At 41.9% G+C, this 18,349-nt stretch overlaps 1 protein-coding gene across 2 annotated transcripts in view; it reads right to left on the bottom strand.

Annotated features, from left to right (window-relative positions):
- Window positions 1-18,349, bottom strand: part of LOC118357591 (proline-rich protein 12-like) — a 57,532-nt gene that overhangs the window by 7,265 nt on the left and 31,918 nt on the right. The window contains exons 7-12 of one of the 2 annotated variants that reach the window (XM_035734860.2): window positions 16,510-16,958; window positions 16,238-16,354; window positions 15,285-15,415; window positions 12,580-13,034; window positions 9,171-9,290; window positions 2,797-2,894 (exon numbers count right to left, since the gene is read on the bottom strand). In XM_035734860.2, coding sequence (XP_035590753.1) covers window positions 2,797-2,894; window positions 9,171-9,290; window positions 12,580-13,034; window positions 15,285-15,415; window positions 16,238-16,354; window positions 16,510-16,958 — 1,370 coding nt within the window. Of the gene's footprint in view, window positions 1-2,796; window positions 2,895-9,170; window positions 9,291-12,579; window positions 13,035-13,135; window positions 13,229-15,284; window positions 15,416-16,237; window positions 16,355-16,509; window positions 16,959-18,349 lie in introns of those variants that run through there. The other variant, XR_004820337.2, reaches the window with a different exon arrangement.

The raw sequence follows: 18,349 nt of genomic DNA, 5'->3' as shown, positions 1-18,349 counted from the left end.
AGGACAGATGTCCACAGGTATAATGTCCGTTGCTCGTGTTTCTTGGCCCAAGCAAGTCTCTTCTTCTTATTGGTGTCCAGCAGATGTAACTCTGGGTCTTTCTTTCCTGTGGCAGTCCTCATGAGAGACAGTTTCATCATAGCGCTTGATGGTTTTTGCAACGGCACTTCAAGAAACTTTCAAAGTTCTTGAAATTTTCCGTTTTGACTGACCTATAATCTGCTGGTCCATCATTAAAGCCGTCAATCATGTGATGTGTTGGTCCATCATTAAAGCAGTCAATCATGTGATGTGTTGGTCCATCATTAAAGCAGTCAATCATGTGATGTGTTGGTCCATCATTAAAGCAGTCAATCATGTGATGTGTTGGTCCATCATTAAAGCAGTCAATCATGTAATGTGTTGGTCCATCATTAAAGCCGTCAATCATGTGAGGTGTTGGTCCATCATTAAAGCCGTCAATCATGTGATGTGTTGGTCCATCATTAAAGCCGTCAATCATGTGATGTGTTGGACCATCATTAAAGTAATGAAGGAAATAAATTCCACAAATTAACTTAAGGCGCGCCTGTTAATTTAAATGCATTCCAGGTGACTACCTCATTAATCTGGTTGAGAGAATGCCAAGAGTGTGCAAAGCTGTCATCAAGGCAAAGGGTGGCTACTTTGAATACACACACACACACACACTTGAAGTCGGAAGTTTACATACACTTGGGTTGGAGTCAATAAAAGTCATTTTTAAACCACTCCACACATTTCTTGTTAACAAATTATAGTTTTGGCAAGACAGTTAGGACCTCTACTTTGTGCATGACACAAGTAGTTTTTCACTGTATTACAATTCCAGTGGGTCAGAAGTTTACATACACTAAGTTGACTGTGCCTTTAAACAGCTTGGAAAACTCCAGAAAATGTCATGGCTTTAGAAGCTTCTGATAGACATCATTGACATCATTTGAGTCAATGGGAGGTGTACCTGTGGATGCATTTCAAGGCCTACCTTCAAACTCAGTGCCTCTTTGCTTGACATCATGGGAAAATCAAAAGAAATCAAACAAGACTTCAGAAAAAATATTGTAGACCTCTACAAGTCTGGTTCATCCTTGGGAGCAATTTCCAAAAGCCTGAAGGTACCACGCTCATCTGTACAAACAATAGTATGCAAGTATAAACACCATGGGACCAGGCAGCCATCACACCGCTCAGGAAGGAGACACATTCTGTCTCCTAGAGATGAACGTACTTTGGTGCGAAAAAGTGCAAATCAATCCCAGAACAACAGCAAAGGACCTTGTGAAGATGCTGGGGGAAACAGGTACAAAAGTATCTTTATCCACAGTAAAACGAGTCCTATATCAACATTACCTGAAAGGCCACTCAGCAAGGAAGAAGCCACTGCTCCAAAACCGCCATAAAAAAGCCAGACTACAGTTTGGAACTTTTAGGAAAAATGCCCTCTGGTCTGATGAAACAAAAATACAACTGTTTGGCCATAATGACCATCATTATGTTTGGAGGAAAAAGGAGGAAGCTTGCAAGCCGAAGAACACCATCCCAACCGTGAAGAACGCGGGCGGCAGCATCATGTTGTGGGGGTGCTTTGCTGCAGGAGGGACTGGTGCACTTCACAAATAGATGGCATCATGAGGAAAGGAAAATGATGTGTATATATTGAAGCAACATCTCAAGACATTAGTCAGGAAGTTAAAGCTTAGTCGCAAATGGGTCTTCTAAATGGACAATGACCCCAAGCATACTTCCAAAGTTGTGGCAAAACGGCCTAAGGACAACAAAGTCAAGGTATTGGAGTGGCCATCACAAAGCCTCAACCTCAATCCCATAGAAAATTTGTTGGCAGAAGTGAAAAAGCATGTGCGAGCAAGGAGGCCTATAAACCTGACTCAGTTACACCAGCTCTGTGAGGAGGAACGGGCCAAGATTCACCCAACTTATTGTGAGAAGCTTGTGGAAGGCAACCCAAAACATTTGACACAAGTTAAACAATTTAAAGGCAATGCTAAAATACTAATTGAGTGTATGTAAACTTCTGACCCACTGGGAACGTGATGAAAGAAATAAAATATTCTGACATTTCACATTCTTAAAATAAAGTGGTGATCTTAACTGACATATTTGATTGATTGATTATTTGAAAAGATTATTTTTTTTAAATGTCTGGAATTGTGAAAAACTGAGTTTAAATCTATTTGGCTAAGGTGTATGTCAACTTACGACTTCAACTGTAAACATATATATATATGTATATATATATATTTTTTTTTTTAAATACTCACTCGTTTTTGAACACCTACTCATTCAAGGGTTTTATATTTGTACTATTTTCTACATTGTAGAATAATAGTGAAGACATTAAAACTATGAAATAACGCACATGGCATCATATAATAACTTTTTTTTAAAGTGTTAAACAAATCCAAATATATTGTAGATTCTTCAAAGTGTGTGCGTGCATGTATTCTTGCCCACTACCGTTCAAAGGTTAGGGGTCATTAAGAAAGGGGTAGGCATGATGTGTAAATCAAATTATACAACCTGGAATTAAAATAGATTTTGGGGGGTTGTAAGGCAACAAAATAGGAAAAAATGCCAAGGGGGTGAATACTTTCGCACGCCACAGTAAAAAACTATAGATTAGGGACTATTTTTTATTTTTAATCGACTGATTTTCTTATATGAACTGTAACTCAGTAAAATATTTTAAATTGTGGCATGTTGCTTTTGTATTTTTGTTCAGAATATATACACATTTACAGTATATTCAGAGCAGGTTACCTGGTGCTGAGTACTCATGTTTACTCTCCTCATCAGTCTCCTCTTCTGTTCCACGATGATGCCATCAATCTTCCTCATTCCAGGGAGGTACAGCTCATCTGAGGGAACCAATGGAGAGGAAAGCCTGATTAAATGGATGTGTTTCAAATGACTGTCAATCATTCCAAACCTGGGGGGGGGGCTAACCAGGGGTATATTCAGTTGATTAAATGTTTTGCTACATTGCGGAACGGTTTGTACTGAACCTAACGCTTTCCCACAATGCTGTGCACTGTTCAACATTCCTCAAGGTATGTTTGCTCCTGTTTGGTGTGTGTGGCCTGATCAATATGGGTGTAGGGTTGCACATTTTGGGGATTATTCAGAGATGGAAACTTTCCGTGGGAATATATGCAAATTAATATTAATACCATTTAAAATTTAGATGGTTTTTGCATTGGCTATATTTACCATATCATATGGAGACAGAAACATAAACCTTTAACCTTATCATAAGTAGACATAATTGAAAATAATTAAATCCTTCCAATAGAAAAAAAAAAAACATTTTTAGATACGAATTGAACTTTAATTAAGTTAGTTGACTCTTCACATGGGATGACTTCACTGAACAACAACGAAGGGAATATTGAATGATACCCAATGATCCATCGCATCTACCAAAAACATTTTCAACATATCTGTAAAACGATAGTCTAGAAACTAAAGCTTTGGTTGTCTTCCTCTCAGGCTTCCATGTTTTCTCCATGGACCTCAATGTCCACCTCTTGAACATTCGACTCGGAGGCCTCATCTTCAGTCACAGTCTTGTTGAGAATGGCTCGTTGTCAGCCTCAAAAAGCCTCAAATTTGCCCTATGGCCACCAATTTTTCAACCTTTGTTTTGGTCAGCCTGTTGCGTTCCGGTGTGTGTTCCCAAACAAGGACCAGTTACGCTCTGAGGCAGCTGATGGTGGTGGGATTTGAATGATGGAGGCAACAGGGGAAAGCGTCTCAGATCCACAAAATCCCTCCCACCAGGTGGCTGATGAGATATATTGTCACGACTGCCAAATTGCATCTTCATCCCAAAGCCCTTGCTTGGAAGTGTACTTCACCAGACTGCCAAGAACCTTGCCCTCATCCAGGCCAAGGTGGCGAGCCATGTAGTGATGACACCATAGGCCTGGTTGATCTCTGCACCAGACAGGATGCTCTTGCCAACATGTGGTCCAACATGTATGCATTGTTTATGGGCTTCAGGCAGAAGTCTTCACGCTTTTTGATAATTTCAGAACTGCAGTTTCCTCTGCTTAGAGCACCAGTGAAGTGGGCAAGGCAGTACGGATTTCTTCTCTTACATCTGCAAGCAGAGTCTGAACATCAGACAGGATGGCATTGTCTCCCTCAATCCGTGCAATAGCTACTGCTATAGGTTTCAGGGGTTTCAGGCTGCTTACCACTCTCTCCCAAAATACATCATCCAGGAGGATCCGCTTGAAGGGGCTGTCCATATCGGCAGACTGTGATACAGCTTGGAGAAACTCCTTCCCCTCCAGGAGACTGTCATGACGACAACACCACCCCAACCGGGTGTTGCTGGGCAGCTTCAATGTGGTGTTCTTACTCTTCCCACTTTGCTTGGTGAGGTAGATAGCTGCTATAACTAGATGAACCTTCACATACCTAACCATTTCATTGGCTCTCTTGTAGTGTATCCATTGTTTTCAGTGACATGATGTCCTTGAGGAGCAGATTCAATGCATGAGCAGCACAGCCAATGGGTGTGCTATGAGGGTAGGACTCCTCCACTTTAGACCAAGCAGTCTTCATGTTCACAGAATTGTCAGTCACCAGTGCAAATACCTTCTGTTGTCCAAGGTAATTGACAACTGCCTTCAAATCATCTGCAATGTAGAGACCGGTGTGTGTTGTCCCTGTGTCTGTGCTCTTGCAGAATACTGGGTGAGGGGTGGAGATGATGTAGTTAATTATTCCTTGCCCACGACCACCCGTAATTGATGATTGCAATACAGTCTGCTTTCTCTATCATTTGCTTGAACTCTGTTGAACTCTGTTGAACTCTGTTGAACTCTGTTGAACTCTGTTGAACTCTGTTGAACTCTGTTGAACTCTGTTGAACTCTGTTGAACTCTGTTGAACTCTGTTGAACTCTGCGTCCAGCATATGAGTTGTTAAAGCATGCCTGGTTGGAGGAGTGTATGCTGGGCGAAGAACATTCACAAATCTCTTACAATACACATTGCCTGTGAGCAGAGGTGAACCAGTTGCATACACAGCTCGAGCAAGACATTCATCAGTATTTCTCTGACAACTTTCCTCCATTGAGTAAAAAAAAACATCTGATTCCAGGAGGACCATGAGCTGTTGCTATCGATAAGGTGTCTGAGTCATCATTTTCACCTCGAATAGAAGTAGAGGGACTTTTGTCAGAGGTTGGTTGTTGTGAGCGCAGAGGGAACTTTACGCACTTGGCCAGATGATTCTGCATATTTGTTGCATTCTTCACATATGATTTGGCACAGTATTTGCAAATGTACACAGCTTTTCCTTCTACATTAGCTGCAGTGAAATGTCTCTACACATCAGATAGTGCCCGTGGCATTTTCCTGTAAAGATTTGGAGAAAAAAAAACAAGAAAAATATATGTACAGATAAAAAGTTAAGCAGTTAGATGAAACAACTCCTTTGTATATTTATTTTTTTATAAAACATGTATGGAAACAGGTGAATTAACACTCAGTTAGCAGGCTCAAGCAAGCTAAAACCCACATGGTGGCAACAACTAACTAGCAGAAATTGTTAACTGTTAATTGTTAACTATAAATGACTTAAACACTTTGCTGAAGGCTACTATTTACGAGTTCACAAAACCAATCATGCATGTCGTATAAAATATATTCACCCCACCCAGTATCGTAATCAAAACTTACCAGAAAGCATGTAGTCCTTGCCTCAGACAGTGTAAGTGTGGGCTCAATAGCATCTCATTAGTGTGCAAGATCTTGAGAATCAGCTGTACATGTGATGAAAGAATGCACTGTGCATGCAGAGGGTTGCAATTCCATTGAATTGGGGATAGTTTAACCAAAATATGCCACAAGACCTAGAATTGCCTTTATGTATCCCACAAAAAAAAAGGTTCACTGTTATAATTTAAGCAAAATTCCAGGGCTTAACTTCCCATGGAAAATTTCCGACCCTTTGCAACCCTAAACCGCAAAACCGAACACAATCACAACATTCAACTGGTCGTTCAAAACAGCACTGTTTCCATTCAAACGAACGTTGCACGTTTGGCGCTGCCTTCCCTTATCAAACTCTTTACAGACATGTTACAGCCGATATGTCAACACTAGCTGCTTTTCAGAAATGAGCACGAAACAATCAAGGGAAAAGGTCAGAAACTATCCCCAACCTTATTCACTCTGTATGGCCGACCCAAAATCACACTGTGCTGACTCAGATACTTTCTTCTCGCCTTGTCCTTTCTAGAATGGTTCCAGCAGCTACGGTGAATGAGTCACCAGGCTAGCCCAGTTCAGCTCAGGTCTTTAGTGTGAATCGGGCTACAGTGTACCTTCATATCAATTACAATCCAACTCATAACGAGGATGACTTCGGGCCAAACCCTCAACTTGGGATACGCATGAGGCAACTTTGTGCTTGACAAAAAACGTTGACGTATTCCAAGATTAATGTCCATTGCGTCAGTGTTGAACCTTTCTCTGCCCCAAGGGGCATAGCAAAGTTAGGGTTTGTCCAAAGGGTGGCGGGTAAGTTAGACTTTCTGCACCTGTTCGGGACAAATCCTAACGTTATCTCTCTGGATGGCACTGGGATGTGAGGTGAATGAGGTGAACTGTTATGAATAGATCAGACATGATAGATCATCAGATCTGAACACTGTAACTTTGAGCGCTCCTGAACAGGGCTGTCCGTGTTCATTAGGACACACCGAGATCAGTTACAGATTGTCCCTACACATTTCAGTCCAATTTCTTCCATTTGGAGCCAAATGAACATGGCCTAGGCTAGGGCTACAAAAAAATTCTAATTGCTATTTCTTTTACCAAATATAGCGGTCTGATTTGCGATATAGATCGAAACACTAGTCTACTGTTGGAATCATAGAAGTAGAATGGCATTTAAGAAGCAAAGTGGAAAGCAGCATTGTTCTTGTTTGGAACAATCGGTTCACTGCATTTGACCTAACAGAGCAGCATGCTTATTTTGAATCTAACAGTGGGGAGTAGGGACTGCACAGCTTGAGTGCGCTGCAAAGCTTTTTGTGTGTGGGAAGCAGCTGCAACAGGAGACAGGGAAAGAGACGACAGAATAAACTATGACGATATTGACAAAAATCCATATCACGATAAAATACATTTTTTGCAATACTGATAAATTATTTTTTTTGGAAGGTGTGCAGTTACTCTCTGCCTTTTTTACATAATTTCAAAGAAATGTCCATAATATATTAGCCTAAGTCATTTGGTTACCAGGTGGATCCAGCAAAAGAAGGCATAATAAACATTTTCCCCAACTCAACTTTATTCAGAAAAGTGTCACTCACATTAAATTGACATGGACAAAGTTCCCAGCGTTATGTCAAAATCCTTCTGGGTAACTGTACCTTTCATTGTAAACAAAAAATACATTTTCGAAACCCCTGATTACAATCTCAACTGTATTAGTTCTTTAGTTTCAACCATTTGAAATGAGTAGCTAAATAACAAAAATATTAAAGTATTTTGAATAATAGGCTGAATATTATCCTAAATAATAAATATCAGCAACAAAAAGCACTGTTCAGCTTCTCTTAAATACACTGAACAAAAAATATAAAAACACAACTTGTGTTTTATGAGCTGAAATTTAAAAAAAAGACTGCAGATATTTTCCAACACACAAAAATTAGCACAAATTTTTTTACATCTCTGTTAGTGAGCATTTCTCCTTTGCCAAAATAATCCATCCACCTGACAAGTGTGGCATATCAAGAAGCTGATTAAACAGCATGATCATTGCACAAGTGCACCTTGTGCTGGGAACAATGAAAGGCCACTAAAATGTATAGTTTTGTCACACAACACAATGCAACAGATGTCTCAAGTTGAGGGAGTGTGCAATTGGCTTGCTGACTGCAGGAATGTTCACCAGAATGTTCATTTCACTACCATAAGCCGCCTCTCGTTTCAGAGAATTTGCAGTACGTCCAACTGGCCTCACAACCACAGACCACGTGTAACCACGTCAGCCCAGGACTTCCACCCGGACAGCAGATGAAACTGTGGGATCGCACAACCGAATCATTTCTGCACACTGTCAGAAACCGTCTCAGGGAAGCTCATATGCTTGCTTGTCGTCCTCACCAGGGTTTTGACATCACTGCAGTTCGGCGTCATAACTGACATTAGTGGGTAAATGCTCACATTTGATGGCCACAGGCACGCTGGAGAAGTGTGCTCTTTACGGATGGGTCCCGGATTAAACTGTACCGGGAAGATGGCAGACAGCTTGTATGGTGTTGTGTGGGCGAGCGGTTTGCTGATGTCAACGTTCTGAACAGAGTGCCCCATGGAGGCGGTGGGGTTATGGTATGGGCAGGCATAAGCTATGGACAACGAACAAATTGCATTTTATCGATGCCAATTTGAACGAGGAAAGATACCGTGACGAGATCCTGAGGACCATTGTCGTGCCATTCATCCGCCAGTCACTCATTTTATGAAATTTAAATGAAAGACAGGTTCCCCTGCAAATTCAGCAAGATATGGTGGGAAATAGGCTATTAGAAGTGCCATCATTATTTCGTGAATTATATTGTTAATGTGGTCTTTGGTGTGCTTATGAATGTCCTTTTCCCCCGCTCTTAATTAAAATAATTATAATATTGATAGTTCATAGGAAGTTTTACAGCGCAAGAAGTTTCAAATGCATGTATTTTAATATGACTATTTTTAGTTACAAAAGAACACCTGACTAATAAAAATATTTTAAAAAATCAGTCATCTTCCTCAAATATGGCCCATTTTTTGCGAGAGTGATGGAATCTAATTTGAATGGTCCTCAACTCAAACACTTGATTCAGGATGGAGAGTTAGCAGGTTAAAGCTAAAGCATTCGTTGTCATAGAAATGTAGTAAAAGGTGAGCCACCTTCATGTCAACGGTTATCCCGAGTTAAACAAGGAATTGACCAAAAGTAAGCACAGTAACTTCTCTATCCAGCTTCGTGGTTCACCCCTCAGGGCTGTTTGTGTATTGTGTGGTGTTCTGCTCCCACCGTCTGTGTCCTCCAGGGTTTGGATCATGTCGAGGTCAAGGGCCGTGTGTGTGTGTGTGTGTGTGTGTGTGTGTGTGTTGAGCGCTCACCTTCTGTATCCTCCAGGGCTTGGATCATGTCGGGATCCAGGGCCGTGCTGACCAGCATCTCCACATAGCTCCTGAACATCTCCCGCATTGCCCGATTGTTCACCCTGCCTTGCACTGTCACTGCATAGAGGTTACACACACACACACACACACACACACACACACACACACACACACACACACACAGGGTTGTCACAATACCTGTAGCAGAAAAAAACAAGCATAATGGTTTCTTATGTTGTAACTAGTGGTCGACCGAATAGGATTTTTCAACGCCGATACCGATTAAATCGGCCAATTTTTTACATGTATTTGTAATAATGACAATTACAACAATACTGAATGAACACTTATTTTAACTTAATATAATACATCAATGAAATCAATTTGGCCTCAAATAAATAATGAAACATGTTCAATTTGGTTTAAATAATGCAAAAACAAAGCGTTGGAGAAGTAAAAGTACAATATGTGCCATGTAAAAAAGCGAACGTTTAAGATCCTTGCTCAAAACATGAGAACATTTGAAAGCTGGTGGTTCCTTTTAACATGAGTCTTCAATGTTCCCAGGTAAGAAGTTTTAGGTTGTAGTCATTATAGGACTATTTCTCTCTATACGATTTGTATTTAAAATATCTATGACTATTGGATGTTCTTATAGGCACTATAGTATTGCCAGTGTAACAGTACAGCATCCGTCCCTCTTCTCGCTCTTCCCTGGGCTCGAACCAGGAACACAACGACAACAGCCACCCTCGAAGCATCGTTACCCATGCAGAGCAAGGGGAAAAACCACTCCAAGTCTCAGAGCGAGTGACGTTTGAAACGCTACTGGCGCGCGCTAACTAGCCAGCCATTTCACTTCGGTTACACCAGCGTCATCTCGGGAGTTGATAGGCTTGAAGTCATAAACAGTGCAATGCTTGACGCACAACGAAGAGCTGCTGGCAAAATGCACAAAAGTGCTGTTTGAATGAATGCTTACGCACCTGCTTCTGCCTACCACCGCTCAGTCAGATACTTGTATGCTCAGTCAGATTATATGCAACGCAGGACACACTAGATAATATCTAGTAATATCATCAACCATGTGTAGTTAACTAGTGATTATGATTGATTGATTGTTTTTTATAAGAAAAGTTTAATGCTAGATAGCAACTTACCTTGGCTTACTGCATTCGCGTAACATAACAGGCAGTCTCCTCGTGGAGTGCAACGAGAAGCAGGTGTTTAGAGTGTTGGACGAGTTAACTGTCCAAGATTGAAATTGGCCCTAATTAAATCTGCCATTCCGATTAATCAGTCGACCTCTAGTTGTAACACAGTGACTCATTTGTTTAAACTCCACACTATAGCACATAATGTAACATAACACGCCTAAATGGCCAAAGAGATTAGTCTGCATTCTGTTTTCCTTTCTGCCATGGAAAATGTTGTACCGTATTATCGTGACAACCCTACACACACAGCTCGACCTAATTGCCAAATACATTCCTGAAAGCTTCTCTTTTCACCTTCCCTTCTATTCACTGCCTGGAGCACCCAAACAAATATATTCACACCCCTTGACTTGTTCCATATTTTGTTGTGTTACAGCCTGAATTTAAAATGGATTAAATTGAGATTTTTGTCACTGGCCTACACACAATACCCCATGAAGTGAAATTATGTGTTTTGAAAAAAATGTAATGCTTAAATGTCTAGAGTAAATAAGTATTCAATCCCTTTTGTTATGGCAAGCCTAACCCAGTCACTAGAAATATACAGGCGTCCTTTCTAACTCAGTTGCCGGAGACTAAGGAAACCGCTCAGGGATTTCACCATGAAGCCAATGCAATAATAGTGTTTAACATAAATGTTGAATGACTAACTCATATCTGTACCCCGCACACACAGATCATTTTAAGGGTTCTCAGTCGAGCAGTGAATTTCAAACAGATACAACCACAAAGACCAGGGAGGTTTTCCAACGCCTCGCAAAGAAGGGCACCTTTTGGTAGATGGGTAAAATTTGTATAAGCAGACAATTAATATCTGTTTGAGTATGGTGAAGTTACTAATTACACTTTGGATGGTGTATCAATACACCCAGTCACGACAAAAATACAGGTGTCCTTCCTAACTCAGTTGCTGGAGAGGAAGGAAACCGCTTCGGGATTTCAGCATGAAGCCAATGGTGACTTTAAAACAACTACAGTGTTGAATGGCTATGATAAGAGAAAACTGAGGATGGATCAACAACATTGTTGTTACTCCACAATTACTAACCTAATTGACAGAGTGAAAAGAATGAAGCTTGTACAGAACAAAAATATTCGAAAACATGAATCCTGTTTGTAACAAGGCACTACATTTAAAATAATATTGCAAAAAATGTGGCAAAGAAATTAACTTTTTGTCCTCAATTGTTGTTTGGGGCAAATCCAATACAACGCATTACTGAGTACCTCTCTCCATAATTCCAAGCATAGTGGTGGCTGCATCATGTTATGGGTATGCCTGTAATCCTGGAGAGTTTTTCAGGATAAAAATAAATAAACGGAATGAGGGCAAAATCCTAGAGGAAAACCTGGTTCCGTCTGCTTTCCACCAGACACTAGGAGATTAATTCTCCTTTTCGCAGGACAATACCCCTAAAACACAAATCCAAATCTAAACTGGAGTTGCTTACCAAGAAGACACTGAATGTTCCTGAGTGGCCGAGTTAGTTTTGACTTAAATCTACTTGAAAATCTATGGGAAGACCTAAAAATGGTTGTCTAGCAGGGATCAACAACCAATTTGACAGAGCATGAAGAATTTTGAAAAAAATAATGGTCAAATGTTGCACAATAAAGGTGTGGAAAGCTCTAAGAGAGACTTACCCAGAAAGAGTCTAAGCTTTAGTCACTGCCAAAGGGTGCTAATACAAAGTATTGTGTGTGTGTGTGTGTGTGAATACTTCAGTAAATCAGATATTTCTGCATTTCATTTTCAATTAAATTTGCAAACATTTCTAAAAATATGTTTTCACTTTTTCATAATGAGGTATTGTCAGGAGATAGATGGGTGAGAAAAATATAAATGTAATCCATTTTGAATTCAGGCTTTAACTACAAAATGTGGAATAAGTCAAAGAGTACGAATACTTTGAAGGCACTACGTTCCAATTGGCACCGTAATCCCTTTAGGGTGCAGTAGTTTTTTACGGGGGCCCATAGGGCTCTGGTCAAAAGTAGTGCACTATATAGTGTAACAATCAATAATCAGTACAAGACTGCTTCACAAAATAATAAAGTATTACAGGCTACATTCACAATGGAAATAGCTTTTTACTCCGAGAATCTCCATTGAGAATGTGTTTTAGTCCTGGACTAGGCTTAATCTGTGTCTAAGAAACTGGCCCGACAGGCAAAAAAACACTTCTTACTCTCATCCTCGCTGGCTGCCTCCTCAGATGAGTCGGAATCAGACGACGAGGGGACCCCCTTCAGCCACTTCCTCTTTTTCGGAAGAGGTTCCGCCTTGACCGTGGCTGGCTTCGACTTGGGAGGGCGCTCTACCGTCTTCCCTTTCTCCACTCCCCCTATCTTCTCCTTCCCTCGTTCTGTCGTTGCCACTGTGGCGGCCCGTTTCTCGGGCTTCTGAGACGGCTGCACCCTCTTCTCTTTCTCCCTCTGCTTCTCTTTCTCCAACTCCTCTTTCACTAACGCAGCCGCCTTCTCCTTCTCTCGCTGTTCGTTCTTTGCCCTTGTTCTCTCCCTGGGCTCACGCTGCACCGGCTCTCTCGCCGGTGCCACTCGCTGCTCCCTCTCCTCCTTCTCAGCTCGGGGCGGGGTCTGGGTGGTGAGAGGCGGGGATGCCATTTTGGGGAGGACCTGTTGCCTATTGAAGAAGAGTAGAGAATTGAATAAAGAGAAAGCAACCATATTTCAGATGCCCAGTTCTATAACCACCCACTTCCAACCAAATAGATGACTACTAACCCTAATTTTGTGGGGGTCATGCCCTCTCACCCCCCTAGCTGGCAACTTTTTTCAGAATGCTGGCTACTTCAGATTTTTGGGAACACTGGATGGCTAGATGGAAGTACAAACACCATGTTAGCTCTTTAGGCTAGTATGTTCCTCTTATGCCTTGTCCTTGGACATTCAACAGGACAGCACACTCTGAAATGTATATTTAAAAGGTGCAAGTAATACAATTTCGGACAACACTGTCCTATGAACTGTTCAATGACAAGGTGGAAGAAACCCTTTGAGAAGTGAAGGCATATACAATGTACAGTTGAAGTCGGAGGTTTACACACACTTAGGTTGGAGTCATTAAAACTAGTTTTTCAACCACTCCACACATTTCTTGTTAACAAACTAAAGTTTTGGCAAGTCGGTTAGGACCTCTACTTTGTGCATGACACAAGTCATTTTTCCAACAATTGTTACAGACAGATTATTTCACTTATTCACTGTATCACAATTCCAGTGGGTCAGAAGTTTACATAAACTAAGTTGACTGTACCTTTAAACAGCTTGGAAAATTCCAGAAAATGATGTCATGGCTTTAGAAGCTTATGATAGGCTATTTGACATCATTTGAGTCAATTGGAGGTGTACCTGTGGATGTATTTCAAGGCCTACCTTCAAACTCAGTGCCTCTTTGCTTGACATCATGGGAAAATCAAAATAAATCAGCCAAAACCTCAGAAATAAAATTGTTGACCTCCACAAGTCTGGTTCATCCTTGGGAGCAATTTCCAAAACACCTGAAGGTACCACGTTCATCTGTACAAACAATAGTACTTAAGAATAAACACCATGGGACCACGCAGACGTAATACCGCTCAGGAAGGAGACGCGTTCTGTCTCCTAGAGATGAACGTACTTTGGTGCGAAAAGTGCAAATCAATCCCTGAACAACAGCAAAGGATCTTGTGAAGATGCTGGAGGAAACAGGTACAAAGGTATCTATATCCAATGTAAAACGAGTCCTATATCGACCGCTCAGCAAGGAAGAAGCCGCCATAAAAAAGCCAGACTACTGTTTGCAACTGCACATGGGAACAAAGATCGTACTTTGTCGCACTTTTTGGAGAAATGTCCTCTGGTCTGATGAAACAAAAATAGAACTGTTTGGCCATAATGACCATCGTTATGTTTGGAGGAAAAAGGGGAAGGCTTACACGCAGAAGAACACCATCCCAACCGTGAAGAACGGGGGTGGCAGCATCAAGTTGTGTGGGTTCTTTGCTGCAGGAGGGACTGGTGCACTTCACAAAATGGATGGCCTCACGAGGAAAGAGAATTATGTGGATATATTGAAGCAACATCTCAAGACATCAGTCAGGAAGTTAAAGCTTGGTCGCAAATGGGTCTTCCAAATGGACAATGACCCCAAGCATATTTCCTATGTCGTGGCAAAATAGCTTAAGGACAACAAAGTCAAGGTATTGGAGTGGCCATCACAAAGCCTGACCTCAATCCCATCCTAAATTTCTTGCCAGAACTGAAAGTGTGTGCGAGCAAGGAGGCCTACAAACCTGACTCAGTTACACCAGCTCTGTCAGGAGGAATAGGCTAATTGAGTTTGTAAACTTCTGACCCACTGGGAATGTGATGAAAGAAATAAAAGCTGAAATAAATCACTCTACTATTATTCTGACATTTCACATTCTTAAAATAAAGTGATGATCCTAACTGACCGAAGACAGGGAATCTTTACTAGGATTAAATGTCTGGAATTGTGAAAAACTGAGTTTAAATGCATTTGGCTAAGGTGTATGCTCCAACTTCAACTGTACATGTCTAAAATAAAGCCATTTTCACGCAAGACCGACGGCTATAGGCATGTATATTATTGTTCTGGCTTTATCTAGCTCGATTTGTGATTTTACCTTAACTGACTAGCTTGCGAGGTAATCAATCCTCTGACGATAACCATCTGATTGGTAATCAATCCTCTGACGATAACCATCTGATTGGTAATCAATCCTCTGACGATAACCATCTGATTGTGTGTTAACTTGCACGAGGTGCATTTGAAGTTGCATGTGATCGTATCCACTGCTACGTTTCTGATGAAGACCTACGCATGCTACATTTCATGACGTAGTCGGGAAATAGGTGTACAGATGGGTACCTCAGTCCGGATGGTCTGTGCCAGGGTCGTCGAGAGCACACTCTCACATAGTCCTTCTTGTTGATGTTCTCCAGGAACTTGACGTACAGGCGCTGGTATCGCCTCTTGGCGTCACCAAAGTAGCCCAGATACTAAGAAAAAGAAAAAGCAGCCATTTTGTTTATTGGGATGCCTACTAGCTACTTATTTAACAGATAGTCGTCCTGGTGTCCACACAAATCAGTGGGTCTCTTCCAGGTGATCTTTATTGCAGTCGTGCTGCAGTTTATTTGGTTCTATATTCATAGTGTCTCAGAGTAGGAATGTTGACCAAGGACCAGGTTCCCACTGTCCATTTCTTATCATCCAAAACGAAAAATAGTCAGCATGCTGATCTAGAAACAGTTTTAGATCTCAGGAATCACGTTAATATGAGATAGTACTCGTAAGATGCTCAGCGACTGCAATTAAGAAGACCTGAAACCAACAATCACACAGTCGGGCAAAGCAGTGATCTTCATGAGGATTGTCAGTGGAACCGTAGGCACGTAATTGTGGGAAAGGTACTGGAAGAGACTATCGGAACTTGTCCTAAGCAACGCTCATTTCCATTTACGAAATGTTTAAGACCTTTTCCGATGCCGATGCCCGCTCTGCTGATAGACAGAAACATGCATTCTGTGTTGACATTGAGCAGTGATCTACATGTGTTGGGTCAGTGGAACACAAAATTAAGAGTACAGATTATTGTATGGGAATATATACAAAAGTTTCTGAGAAAGATCATTTGAAAAATACAATCGTATTGAGTGAATGTATTTATTGAGATGAAAACGCAATGAATTCATGGTTCTATATTGATGTAAAAATATACATTTACAGATTAAGGTTGTGAGGTCCGGCGACAAGAAATTCTTTGAGGGGGAAAAAAAATGGGGTACCACTGTGCCGGGTGGACAGACCGACTGACTCACGTTGCTGGTGGCACAGAACTGCCTCTGTCCGTTCTTAATCTCAGGGCTGAACTTCTGCAGCAGGGCTTTCTGCACCCTCCAGATGGGGGGAGGTTCTCGACCGGTCTTCAGGGCCAGCTGGGGAAAGAGGGGTGAGGGATTTAATGCATACTGAACACACACACAATCAACTTATGGAACAGATGGACTACATTGAGAAACAATCTAACTGTTGATCTGGTGGTTAGTGATGCCTTTATTTTGTTACACAAAAACGCAACGCACACAAATACCTTCATAGTTCCGATGTCTTCTACGCGCACCACAAACTCGTCCCTCTCTCGGAAAATGCCTTCCCCTCCACTCTCGCTCTTGTCATCCTCGCTCTCTCCAGCAATGGCGGCGTCCTCCTGCTTCTGGGCCACGTGCAGCGAGGTGACCTGAGGGGCAGGGGCGTCTTCCGGGGACGCGGGGGGCTCCAGTGCTGGCTCGGGGGAATCCGAGGCCGGGGGAGTCTGGGAGGAAGGAGGGAGGGTGGCGGGAGCAGGAGGAAGAGAAGGAATAGAAGGAGGGAGGGGGCTCGGAGGTTGGGACTGCTTCTGTTGTGCCGCCTCTTGTGGGGGCAGGGGTGATGAAGGGAGAGAGAGGAGAAGTAAGGGGGAAGGTGGGGGAGAGGGAGAGAAGGACTGAGCGGGGGAGGCGGAGAGAGGTGAGGGACCGACTGGTGCCACTGGTGCTGAGGCTGGAATAAAAGATGATAAGTGGTGATTTTTCTTCAAGAATCAAAATGCGATTCCACACCATATTCCACCAAATATTTTTCAGATCATAGAATATTCTGGCAATTTTCATAGAGAAACTACACTGGGAGGAGGGATGTTAAACATGCTTTTCAAATTTGTAACAAACATACACAAAAAACTAAGAAAATCATGATGAAAGTGTCCATTTTAGGCCCTTTTAGACCTCTACAGTGCATTCAGAAAGTTCAGATCCCTTGATTTTTTCCACATTTTGATATTTTACAGCCTTGTTCAAAAATGGATTACATTCCCCCCCAACAATCTACACACAACACCCCACAATGACAAAGTAAAAACCATTTTCTATAAAGTTTTGCAAATTTATATTTTAAATTCTGAAATAACATTTGCATGAGCATTCAGACCATTTACTCAGTACTTTGTTGAAGCATCTTTGGAAGTGATTACAGCCTCGAGTCTTCTAGGTTATGACGCTACAACCTTGGCACACATGTTTTTGGACAGTTAGTTTTTACATTTATTTAACTAGACAAGTCAGTTAAGTGCAAATTCTTATTTACAATGACGGCCTACAATACCTCATAATGACAAAGCGAAAACACTACACGCTTGGCGCACCTGTAGTTGGGGAGTTTCTCCCATTCTTCGCTGCAGATCCTCGCAAGCTCTGTCAGGTTGGATGGGGAGCGTTGCTGCACAGCTTTTTTTTCAGGTCTCTCCAGGGATGTTTGATTCGGTTCAAGTCCAGGCTCAGCCTCTCAAGGACATTCAGTGACTTGTCCTGAAGCCACTCCTGTGTTGTCTTGGCCGTGTGCTTAGGGTCATTGTCCTATTGGAAGGTGAACCTTCGGCCCAGTCTGCGGCCCTGATTACTCTGGAGCAGCTTTTCATCAAGGATCTCTGTACTTTGCTCTAGTCATCTTAGCCATGATCCGGACTATTCTCCCAATCTCTGCCACTGAAAAACATCTCCACAGCATGATGCTGCCACCACAATGCTTCACCGAAGGAATGGTGCCATGTTTCCTCCAGACATGACACTTGGCATTCAGGCCAAAGACGTCAATCTTGGTTTCATCAGACCAGAGAATCTTGTTTCTCATAGTCTGAGAGTCTTTAGGTACCATTTGTAAGACTCCAAGTGAGCTGTCATGTGCTTTTTACTGAGGAGTGGCTTACGTCTGGCCACTCTACCATAATGGCCTGATTGGTGGAGTGCTGCAGAGATGGTTGTCCTTCTGGAAGGTTCTCCCATCTCCACAGAGGAACACTGTCAGCGTGACCATAGGTTCTTGGTCACCTCCCTGACCAAGGCCCTTCTTTGGGACCACCAGCTCAGTGTTCTTCGGGACCTTCAATGCTGCAGTAA

The sequence above is a fragment of the Oncorhynchus keta genome, chromosome 24 (genome assembly GCF_023373465.1).
Source record: "Oncorhynchus keta strain PuntledgeMale-10-30-2019 chromosome 24, Oket_V2, whole genome shotgun sequence".
Taxonomy (NCBI): Eukaryota; Metazoa; Chordata; class Actinopteri; order Salmoniformes; family Salmonidae; genus Oncorhynchus; species Oncorhynchus keta.
This window is presented reverse-complemented; position numbering and strand designations above follow the sequence as displayed.